This window comes from Myxine glutinosa, chromosome 4, assembly GCF_964187855.1.
Source record: "Myxine glutinosa chromosome 4, kmMyxGlut1.1, whole genome shotgun sequence".
Classification (NCBI taxonomy): domain Eukaryota; kingdom Metazoa; phylum Chordata; class Myxini; order Myxiniformes; family Myxinidae; genus Myxine; species Myxine glutinosa.
This window is the reverse complement of record NC_136264.1, coordinates 203,353,156-203,365,188: the sequence shown is the minus strand read 5'-3', so window position 1 is coordinate 203,365,188 and position 12,033 is coordinate 203,353,156. Positions and strand designations below refer to the sequence as shown.

Genomic DNA, 12,033 nt, shown 5'->3' with positions numbered 1-12,033 from the left:
ATTGCGAAGCGAAGACATTTTAACATCAATATTCAATAGTAAAGCATTTCTAAATCACTGATGGAGTTTTTATTTATTTTAAAGAAGATAATATCCGTTGCAGGACTTGCAGCCAAAAGCACCTGGTGACCGCGCGCGGACGCACCTGGCTTTGTGGAGCCGATGCCGAAGCTCGACGCCGCGCAGATTCCGCAGGAATCCCGGTTGCTCAATCCGCGGGTCCAGCGAAGCGCGAAGCTCCGATGCGGGAATGGCGGCGAGTTGTTGAGGGAGATCCGTCGCTCCGCGCTCGACGAGGCCATCGGGACGCGGCATATCGCACTCGGGTGAAGATTTCACTCAAAAAGTGTTAACTTCATATTTCATATCGTTTCAAACCGTTCAGTCGTCGCAACGTCCTTAACTACGGTTACCGGGGCGACTCGCGAATGAACCAAATACCAATCACAGAGTCGCTTGTGTCACGTGATCCGTAACCACGGCGATGAGAACGCGCCGTGCAAAGTCGGCTTCACGGTTCACGCGCATGAGCTTCCGTCGCGTGCTGTGTACGTGCTGTTTGGTAGAGGAGCAGCGATGAGTGAAGAGGTGAAGAGCGACAAAGAAGGCAGAGGAAGTGAGGAAGTAAAGAGCGACGAAGGTAGAGGAAGTGAGGAAGTAAAGAGCGAAGAGGAAGACAGAGGAGGTGAAGAGGTAAAGAGCGAAGAAGCCAGAAGAAGTGAAGGAGTGAAGAGCGACGAAGAAGGCAGAGGAAGTGAAGGAGTGAAGAGCGACAAAGAAGGCAGAGGAAGTGAGGAAGTAAAGAGCGACGAAGGTAGAGGAAGTGAGGAAGTAGAGAGCGAAGAGGAAGACAGAGGAAGTGAAGAGGTAAAGAGCGAAGAAGGCAGAAGAAGTGAAGGAGTGAAGAGCGACGAAGAAGGCAGAGGAAGTGAGGAAGTAAAGAGCGACGAAGGTAGAGGAAGTGAGGAAGTAAAGAGCGAAGAGGAAGACAGAGGAAGTGAAGAGGTAAAGAGCGAAGAAGGCAGAAAAAGTGGAGTGAAGAGCGACGAAGAAGGCAGAGGAAGTGAAGGAGTGAAGAGCGACGAAGAAGGCAGAGGAAGTGAAGGAGTGAAGAGCGACGCAGAAGGCAGAGGAAGTGAAGAACCAACGCAACATACAGAAAGGGAAAGTCATGGCGAATATCGATCGGTGGAGGAATGTGAGACTCGAGGCGAGGAGGATCGAACTCCAGACACAGAGAAACAAGATGTGGACGAGAAGGCGGGAATGAAGGGAATGGCGAAGAAAGAATCACGAGCTGAAGACGTTTCGAGATCAGGTAAGAACCGTGAGACAGATTGGTGGCAAGAAACACCTGTGAGGTTAAATCATTAGAATAATAAATATTGTTATGTTTGTAGGGGGTAGACAATGATTACCTTAGAGCCAGGTAGAGTGAATAGATTAGTGTGCGCCGACTGTCGTGAAGAAGAAGAAACCTCGATGTATAATAAGTAGGAAATTTGTGTAGACCGTATGTCATGGAAGAGCTTGAATATTTGTCCCCATGAGAGGGGTGGGGTTTGTTAATTAGTGAGGGATTATGGCTAGATTAATCCCCTGTATGTAATTGCCTCTGTTATAGTTTTCCTCTGTTCCTTATGACACCGCACTACGCACCATAGCCAAGCCAAGCAATCGACAACATAATTAATAACGCTAAATAAATACCAACCGCAAACCAGGCATCGAACACTACCGCTGGTGCCGCAGCCGCTACATCACCACCTGAATCAGGCAGGGCCATGGAGCCACGCCTAGAAGAGCAGCGATTGGTCCGGGATTTGATTGGCACAAGGACTGGTACGATGAGACTCGCTGATAGGAGCGGACATGGAGACGTCGTGAGATGACGTCAGAGACTCGAGGACAAAACAATTAGAACGGCGGACATTTGATCTCTCGGGTTCTGGTGAACGGTCGTGTGCCGACATTTTCTGCTTCTCGTTCTGGATCCCATAGGGAACGGTCGCTATTGCTCTTGCGCAAGGAAAATTCATCACGAACGGTCGTGTTCCGACATCTTCATAGTGATTGTGAGGAGGAGGAACTGCGGACCGAGAACTGTGGACCGAGCACAGCGGTTTCCAAAGCAAGAACGACGAGTGGACGGGTGCGGCCTGCTCGCTGCGCTCTCGACAAAGCCAGGAGTGAGCGGACGCGTGGCAAGGCCTAGTTAGCACCAACACACGCAGATTCCCACCAAGGAGGCGAGGGGGTTTTGATGATTCCTGCCGAGATTCAAGAGGTGATTCGAGCTAAATGCCACAAACTACACATTAATTTTGCAGTTATATTTCCCTTTGTTTGTATTGAAGTCTGTCTGTGGGGTTCAGAAATATAGTTTTATCGTGCATTATTTTGTGACCAGCATTTTCTTTAATAAATCCAGTATTTTTTGTACATTGTAAATCCTGTGTCGGTTGAATTCATTATTGCAGGTTTGAAAACTGCCGGCGGTGTTCACCAGAGGGTAGTCACACGACAATATTAAATATTACTTGTCGTGAAAATCAAGCTCAGACACGACTTGACCTCTGGGTAGGTTTAATATCATTTAGATCTGCAGTACATCCTGTAAGAATACATGCATGCAACAGGCATTAAATCAGAGCATTTCATGAGCAGCAATTGTTGATTCAATATAACAATGGTTAGCGCAGCGTATTGTCAGCGCAGCATTTGGGGCGTACATACCATTCAAACTACTGGATTATGTCACAGTGAGTTCCGCTGGAGTGTCCGCGCGCCCCGGTTGTCCCGGGTCTTATAGACGCCCCTTCCGTAGCGAGCACCCCTGGGTTCACCTTGGTATAATTTCACTACATTCTCCCCGCCGTTAGAACTATACTGCCGCTCGGCAGGTTGCAAGCAAGCATCAGCAATAAACGAATGGGTCACGTCAATCCACGTCAGTCGGTCCACCCGTAGCGGTCGGGGCGGCGAACCTCCCTGCCAGTTCGTGTCCGGAATCTACCGGGCACGGCGTCCCCTAGCCCGGAGTCCCCCGCGTCGGAATAGCCGCCGGAGGTTGGAGTCGGAGGGGGCGCCCCTGCGCCTTCGGGCACGGGAGCGGGGGACGACGGGAGTAACAGTGGTAGTTCCATAGGGGAAGCTTCGATAGAGTCCATAGACTCGTAGACGGGTTCGTCGATATCCCTGTCGTCGTCCCCACATGGGGCGAGATGGCGTACGGAGACAGTAGACTCGCGGCCATCCGCCGTTAACATGCGAGCATGCTCGGGATTAGCCTGGAGGACCTGCACCTTGTCAACAAGGGGGTCGTACTTGCTAGCGCGAACCGCTCGTTTGAGATAGGCGGGCCCCGGTTCAGCGAGCCAGCTGGGTAAAGATTGGATACTGCCGGAGCTTCTAGGGTGGTGGAACAGTCGTTCGTGAGGAGTCTGGTTGGTGGCAGTACATAGGAGAGCCCGGATCGAGTTTAGAGCGGCAGGTAGTGACCACGCCCATTTATCGAGGCCTCGGCCGAGGGTCCGAAGGCTTAGCATGACGGCCCGCCATATAATCCCATTAAAGCGTTCGATCTGTCCATTCGCTTGGGGCCGGTACGGGGTGGTGTAGCTCGAAGCGACATTATGCTGGAGCAAGTAGCCCCTCACCTCCTGGGACAGGAACACCGCACCCCGATCGGTATGCACGTAGGCCGGATACCCGAACATAGAAAACAAATTCTGCAGGCACCGAATAACCGTGGCAGCCGACATATCCCCGCACGTGTAAGCAAAGGGGAATCGGGAATACTCATCGACGATAGTGAGCAGATAGCGAGAGTTGCTCGACATTGGCAGCGGCCCTTTGCAGTCCATCGCCAAGCGCTCCCACGGTCTAGTAGCCCTAACGAGTGTCCCCAGAGGGGGGCTATAAAAACGCGGTTTGAGTTCCACACAGATCGCGCAATCACGGCAGATGCGGCGGATGTCCTCCATCGAGTACGGCAGATTGCCCGCGCGCACAAAATGCGCGAAGCGCGTTACCCCGGGATGACACATAGTGCTGTGCAAAGTGCGCAGCCCCTCCAAAGTTACAACCCCCGCGCAAGTGGCCGGCCTCGATAAGGCGTCAGCGACCAGGTTATCCTTCCCCGGGCGGTATTTGATGGTGTAGCAGAAGTCGGCGAGTTCGATACGCCAATGGGTGATTTTCTCATTCTTAATGCGCTGAGCATGTAAGGTGTCGTACATAAACGCAACACTCTGTTGGTCCGTGATGATTTGGAAACTCCGCCCAAGCAGATACGGCCGCCATCGCCGAATTGATTCGACGATCGCGTACGCTTCCTTTTCGACAGACGAATGCCTCCGCTCGGCGGAGGTGAGAGTCCGCGAGAAGAAAGCCACAGGGCGGCCTCCTTGGGAGAGAGTCGCCGCTATCGCATGATCCGAGGCATCACTCTCCAAAACGAAAGAGGCACTCTCGTCAATCGTCGCGACAGCGGCGCCAGCAATGTCGACTTTAAGGCCCTCGAAGGCCGCCAGGGCGGCCGGGCCCATGGGGAAAGTGTCGCAGGCCACGAGGGGGCGGAGCTTCGTGGAGAAATTTTGCACCCACTTTGAGTAGTGGGCGAACATCCCTAGAGCGCGTTTCAGCGAAGCCCGATCACTAGGCGGAGCCATATCGAGCAAAGGGCGCAGACGCTCCTTATCCGGAGAGACGGAGCCATGGGTCACGGTGTACCCCAAAAGGTCTACCGTGCGTAGAGAGTATTGACACTTCGCTGCATTCATGGTTAAGCGATATTTCCGCGCGACCTCGAGGAAGCGTTTCAGATTAGCGTCGTGATGCTCCTGGTCATACCCACAAACCGTAAGATTGTCCAGATAGACAAAGACATCGGTCAAATTCTCCTTCGCAACGAGGTCATCCATAGCTCTCTGAAAACAAGCGATGCCGTTCGTTACCCCAAAGGGAAGTCTCGTGAACTGGTACAACCGCTGACCCGATTCAAAGGCTGTAAAGACGCGATCAGCCCTAGAGATGGGGACTTGATGATACGCACTACGCAGATCGAGAGTGCTATAAACGGAATACAGGGCCACCTGGCGTACCAGGGCGTCCATCCCCGGTAAGGGGTAGGCATCCAGCTGTGTAAAACGATTAATCGTCTGCGAATAGTCGATTACCATACGCCGGCGGTGGGCCTCACTCCGCACCACTAAGACTTGGGCCCGCCACGGTGACCTACTGTGTTCTATGATACCGTCCTTCAAGAGCAGGGCCATTTCTTCCGCAATGAATTGCGCGTCCGCGCGAGAGTAACGCCGCGATTTGACGGCTACAGGGGTACAATCAGTGGTCAGGTTGGGGAACAGTGAGAGTGGCTCCATGTCCATTTGAGCGAGGGCGCACACAGCGAGCGTGTCCGGCCCTCCGAAGTCTATTTCCAAACGTCCATGCCGCTTAAGGAAATCAAGTCCTAACAGAACGTCAGCGCATAAGGCCGGCCACCCATGTTGATGCACGAGTCGCTGATCGATAAAACTATCCGTGGACCCCGTGTCGATCAAAGCTTGCGCAAAAACGCCCGCGACCGTGAGCGGAATGAAGGCCTGCGCTAGGCCGGCAGACCCGGCAGGTATAGTTCCGGCCGGGCGAGAAGATCGCGCCTCGCGGGTGGATCCCACGCCGGCTGCAATCCTTCGGGCAGCGTCGGCAGGTTGGGCCTCAGCAGGAGCATTGAAGTCAGTTGGCTCATCAGCAGTTTCATTTGCCAGAGTGGGTGTGGGTTGGTCGTAAGAGCTGCCGCCAGATGGCGCTCGCGTCACGTGAGAAAGATTTCTGCCGTCTGCAGATTCACATGCCAAAGTGGGTGCATGTAATTCGCAAAAGCTGCCGTCAGATGGGGCTCGTGTCACGTGCTGCGTTTGCCGCACTTCGAGAGGAGTTTCCAAAGCAGGAGCATGTCGCTTGTTTGAAGTAGGCGTTCAAACGCCAGTCAAGGTCGGACGCGCTGTGATCGGTCGCGTTCGCGCCATTTGTTTCGGCGGCCCGATGTATCTCACCAAGGTCGGGCGGGTAGCCAGAGGCCCGCGAGGTGGAGAGCGGCTCTTCAAAGCCGAGCGAGGCGCCCCGTCCGGCGCTCGATCCGTTGGCTCCGCGATGAGCCCATTCAAGGTCGCGCGGGGATGCGTGCCCCGAGCGGCCTTTCTGCAGACCTTTGCAAAATGGCCCTTGGTGGAGCACAGGTGACATGTCGCCTCCCGGGCCGGGCATTCAGAGCGAGGATGCTGCCGATTACCACAAAAATAACATTTTGCATACCGGGCAGGCCGTGGCCGTGCAGCGGCGGCAGCAGTGAGGCCGGAAGCGGAGTCCGCTTCAGGAGCTCCCAGAGACTCGGCCGTAGTGGTGGTCGGGTCCCCCTCCGTATCCTCGGCGGTAGCCCTCTCAGGTCGCGCGAGTTGCGAGGTCCCCGCCACGACTCATGGGTGATCATATGCGGTCAATTGTTCTCGGGCATCTGTGTATACGCGTGCCAGCCGTAGTGCTTCTGTAAATGTCAGATCCGTGACCTCCAAGAGTCGGAGCCGCAAGACTCCAGAACTAATTCCGGAGATGAATGCATCTCGGAGCAAGTCGTCCTGCACTTGCTCGTGGGTCCGGACGTCCTGCACGCAGTCTGCCAACAGGTAGCGCAACTCCTGCGCAAAGCGATCGATCGATTCAGATGGTTGCTGTAGCCGCTGGGAGAGTTGATGCCGGCCGTGCACAGTGCTCCGTGTCTTTACGTAGAGGCGCTTCAGCTCGGCTAGAGCCGTAGCGTACGTCCCAAGTCGAGAAATGTTCCTGAAAACAGTGTGATAGACCTTCGACTGTAACACGGACAGCTTTATCGCAGCGGTGGGCTCAGTTTCGTGAGCAGCAAAGTAATTCTCCAGCGTGTTGAGCCAGTGAGCGAACTCCGATGCTGATCCCTCAGCTTGAGGGTCGGCTCCGAGAATCAGTACCACGATCATCTTGTGGTCAGCCATTCCGGCGATCTAAATGATATTAAATGTCGTGAAAATCAAGCTCAGACACGACTTGACCTCTGGGTAGGTTTAATATCATTTAGATCTGCAGTACATCCTGTAAGAATACATGCATGCAACAGGCATTAAATCAGAGCATTTCATGAGCAGCAATGGTTGATTCAATATAACAATGGTTAGCGCAGCGTATTGTCAGCGCAGCATTTGGGGCGTACATACCATTCAAACTACTGGATTATGTCACAGTGAGTTCCGCTGGAGTGTCCGTGCGCCCCGGTTGTCCCGGGTCTTATAGACGCCCCTTCCGTAGCGAGCACCCCTGGGTTCACCTTGGTATAATTTCACTACATTACTCGTGCATCCATTGTACCAAATTTTCATTGGTCTTCACCGCCATGTAGCATAAATCATACATGCCTGCCGGACTCGGGGGGGTCTTCTGGGTCCTCGGAGAGTGGTCTTTGGGTCTTCGGAGTCTTTTGGGTCATCGGGGACTTTTGGGTCTTCTGGGGTTTTTGGATCTTCGGGTCCTTTTGGGTCCTCAGGGACGTTTGCGTCATCTGGGCTTTTGGGGTCCTCAAAGACTTTTGGGTCTTTTGAGTCCTCTGGGTCGATTGGACGATTGCAATCGACACAAAATCAAACAAACATCAATCAACAAGATTTAAAATCATGAATTGTTGAAATAACAGCTTGTGGATGAAACCCCATTGTGGATCTTGGGGGTCCTGAAGGGTCTTCAAAGGTCAAAGGGGTCTCATCAGTCTAAAGGGCTAAGACCCAAAGGGAGGAATGATAGGTAGCCTACTTTACCTTGAGTAACATCCAGGAAGGGGAGTTATAAATCCCATAAATAAATCGGACAAAATTTTCTCAACAACTACTGGAAAGCTCACGCAGTAGAGCGAACCTGGTGTTGGCTTAACCGTTAAGGTGGTTGGCTTGAGATCTTGGGGTCCTGAGTTTGAGTTCCTGTCATGCCGTTAAGTTAACACCAGGTGGGTTGACTCAGCCTGCCATCCATCCGAGGTCGGCAAAATGAGTACCAGCTGACTGGGAATAAGTGGTCCCTTGTTGAATCCAAGACGAGGTTCGTGACGTCATCGCTGTCATGGAAACCCCATCATGGTTTCTTCCATTTGCTTAACCCTAACATAACTGGGGGATTTTGAGCTTTCCCTGACTGATCACTGGTCGATGAACTTGATCCCCTCCTCCCTCCCTCCCCCTCCCTGTCCCCCTCCACTCCCACCATCCTCCACCCACAATGCAGTTAGGGTTAAGTGGAGCTGTTGACGACGCTTGGGATGTCTGGGATTGTAAACGTACTCGTACTACATGTTAATTTAAGCACCGAGACTAAATGTAGATAAGAAAGCATGCTTAACAAATTCACCAAATTATTACCACGAGATCTATATAACTTACTTGTGGAAGGATATTGATTTTGACTGATTTTCTATCCGCTGGATGTTCACCCCCATTGCACTGTGAGGCAGAAGGAGGTGATTTGGAGGAAACGTCCGGGGAATTGGAATACGCAGTGGGACAAAAGCCATTTATTGGTGGGTACCGTGATACAAGGACAGGAACCGAGTACCACAATGCCAGCACACAGTGCCTCCAAAGGTGCACACCTCCCAAAGCTGCAGAGAGATTCAGTCGTGATACTCAGGTGAGACCTCACACACCAGATCGTGCCAGAGTGCACCTGCAGGGTTTTCCATAAATGCTTTTATAAATGTTTTTGTATTTTATAAGAAGAAACGGAAACATTCGATCACATTTGTTTCAGGAAGACAGTGGGCTGGCAGGATAGCTTAGATAGAGGTGTGCATGCTCACCTTTGAGCTGTTTAGCCTGGGTTAGAATCCCAACCCAGGTATAAACTGTGATCTTGGTGTTTTGCAAGCAGGGAGAGGCTTCAATTCCACAGGAAGGACATTAAGCCGAAAATCAGCTAGCACTGGTCATTAGTGGACATTAAAGATCCCTTCGAAAAGAGTAGGTGAGTTATCGCCGGCACCCTGAACAAAATTCCAAATTTCTGCCGCAACATACAGAGGGGGCACTGAATCGGCGGCACAGCCAAGGTCCTCAGCCAATGACGCTGCCCCGCAGCCTTGTGCTGCGTATAAAAGAAGAAAGAAGAAGATTTAAGAGAAAGGCAATATTTGCAGATTGTCTGTCCAATAATTCACACACAACTCGCAGCAATGTCACGGACACTGCTGCAGTGGCACTGCATCATGGAGCATCCCATTTGGAGTAGGGAATACAAAGGAAGAAGTCCTATTCAAAATTGGTAAAAAATACAGGAAGTTGTTGGACATCACTGGACAACCTTTAAGCAGACATCATTGCAAATACATTTTAAAACTTAACTTTTATGTAACGGCATTATTCCATGTATTTGCAGACACTTGCTGAGAAGCATCAGTCCCAACAGACTGCAAACACCACGTCTACACAGACACCCAGAGTTGGCTACTTCATCATCAACACAACCCAAGTGCAGATTTTTCCAAAAAAGTACATCACAGCAGATGAAATCGACGCACGAAGGGAGGAAGCTGTGAGTGCCATAATTACGTCCGCCAGCGAGTTTGTACAGAGGTTGGTTTCACCCCTGTCTGGTCGTCTGTGAACAGGATACCTCAAAAAGTTATGGACGGACTCGATCGATATTTGATAGACGGGTTTGGTGTGTGACAAGGATGAATCGATTCGATTTTGGTGAAGATCAGAATCCAGATCCTGATCAAAGTGATTCTTCATCATTGAGAGATGGGGTCAAAATGGGAAATAGCACAATATCCCAAAAGGTTGGGGACAGATTCTGACAAAACTTGGTGGATGAGTTGGGCAGGTGACGAGAACAAGCCCATTCGATTTTGATTCAGGTCTGGATGCAGATCCGGCCGATCAGTGGGATTCGAAATGTAAACTGTTCAGCCTGGCGGAGGTACGTGCTCTACCGGGTTCCGTTCTACTTTGGACTGCAGCTGTTATGTATTCAGAAATATTCGAACAAGACAAGATGGTCACCATTATTATTATTATTATATAAAGGGTGGGCCATAAAAAAGGAAATAAAACAAAATCAAGTACACATGGATACATTCAAAGTATACCGCCCCCCATTCCAAATAAATAAATAACATCCTCCAGCGTGCGGCAATACCGCCATGCAGCTCAGAGACGGTGTTGGGAGGGGGAGATTTATCCCATCCCGTCCATGGTATTCACAGATTTATCCCATCTCGTCTTCAGTTGTCATACCCTTCCTCTTCGTCTTCAGTTGTCATACCCTTCCTCTTCGTCTTCAGTTGTCATACCCTTCCTCTTCGTCTTCAGTTGTCATACCCTTCCTCTTCGTCTTCAGTTGTCATGCCCTTCCTCCCGTCCATACAACACACAACATGCATTTTTAGGCCATTTTCCCTGCTAGAGCGGGGGTGAGCCTTGCGGTCCCCGTGACAATCTTCTCCATCTTGCCCTATTTTCTGCATCTCTCCTTGTTAACCCCCTTGCCCGCATTTCTTCTTACACCATCTTTAGCCAAGTCTTTCTCGGTCTTCCCCGTCCTCTACTTCCTTCTACATTCATTTCCAGAACTCTTCTCAACCAGTCACTTTCATCCTTCCTCAACACATGACCAAACCATCTCAACCTGTTCCTCTTCACAGCATCCATCACAGGCTCGATTCCCATCACTGCATCACATCTATCACTTCCTCTCGTCCATGATACACGGAATATTGTGGTGAGGCAGTTGCCCTGAAACAACTTGCCTTAACCTCCTGGAAGGCAAATCCAATGGAAGGCAATCTCATTTCATTTCACAAGTCCTGGAACAAGTGTGAGTCTACCCTCAGGAGAGTCAGGAAACACAATCTTTCTACTCTCAAGACTGAACTCCCAAACCTGTCTCCCTCTTCCAAATCCTGGTGGCGTCTGGTCAAATCTGTTTCTGGTGTTTGTTCCCCTCCATCCCCTCCCCAACCTCAAATGGCTACACAACTGACTCCGCACGTGAAAATGCTGAATGCCTCAACTCTGTGTTTGCCTCAAAATATTGTGTCCCAAACCCATCTCTCTCGGTTCCCACCTTACCCAGTCGAACCCAACTGCTCCTGGACTCTATGTCCTTCTCTCCTGACAAGGTGGAGAAGTTTTTGTCAAACCTCGACTCTGATTCTGCAACTGGACCAGACGGCATCAGCCCACATGTCCTAAAATGCTTCTCTGCCGCTATATCTCACCCTCTCTCTGTTATTTTCACCCTCTCTTTTGCTCAAGGCCATCTGCCATCCGCTTGGAAATCGGCAAACATTACCGCTTTACACAAAAAGGTGCAAAAACAGATCTTTGCAACTACAGACCAATCAGTCTGCTCCCAATTTTCAGCGAAGTCATGGAATCCATCATTGCTTCGGACATCCAATCTTTCCTCTTCTCCAATGGCTTGATCTCTGATCATCAATTTGGCTTCAGACCAGGCCATTCCACTCTGGACATGCTGCTTCTGCTGTCTCAAAAATGGATGGAGGTCCTCAATATGCAACAGGAAATCAGAGCTGTCTCCCTTGACATACCACATGCCTTCGATACGGTCTGGCACCCCGCTCTGCTCGCCAAACTCTCCTCCTATTGTATCCATAGAAATGTCCACGCATGGCTTGCGGACTTCCTTTCTGGTTGCATTCAACGTGTGGCCCTGAATGTATTTCTCTCATCTCCCCTTCCTGTTCAGGCTGGAGTTCCCCAAGGCAGTGTTCTGGGCCCTGTGCTTTTCTGGTCGTCATTAATGATCTCTCCGACTCTCTGGAAAATCCTCTCTATCTCTTTGCTGATGACTCCACTCTCTGCCGCTCCATTCCTCATCCCTCAGATCGGCAGTCTGCAGCCTCCTCACTCTCTGCAGACCTGGACAAAATCACAGACTGGGCAAACAAGTGGAACATGTCTTTCAATCCTGACAAATCTCACACTCTTACGATGT

General features: G+C 51.1%; 1 protein-coding gene across 3 annotated transcripts in view; it reads left to right on the top strand.

Annotated features, from left to right (window-relative positions):
• Positions 1-486: 486 nt before the first annotated feature.
• IQUB (IQ motif and ubiquitin domain containing) overlaps positions 487-12,033 on the top strand; it is a 40,811-nt gene continuing 29,264 nt past the window's right edge. For 2 of the 3 annotated variants that reach the window (XM_078776928.1, XM_068114292.2), the window contains exons 1-3: positions 490-1,318; positions 8,528-8,703; positions 9,448-9,603. In XM_078776928.1, the coding sequence (XP_078633054.1) occupies positions 577-1,318; positions 8,528-8,703; positions 9,448-9,603 (1,074 nt within the window). In that variant the 5' untranslated portion in view covers positions 490-576. Of the gene's footprint in view, positions 1,319-8,527; positions 8,704-9,447; positions 9,604-12,033 lie in introns of all 3 variants that reach the window. The other variant, XM_078776929.1, reaches the window with a different exon arrangement.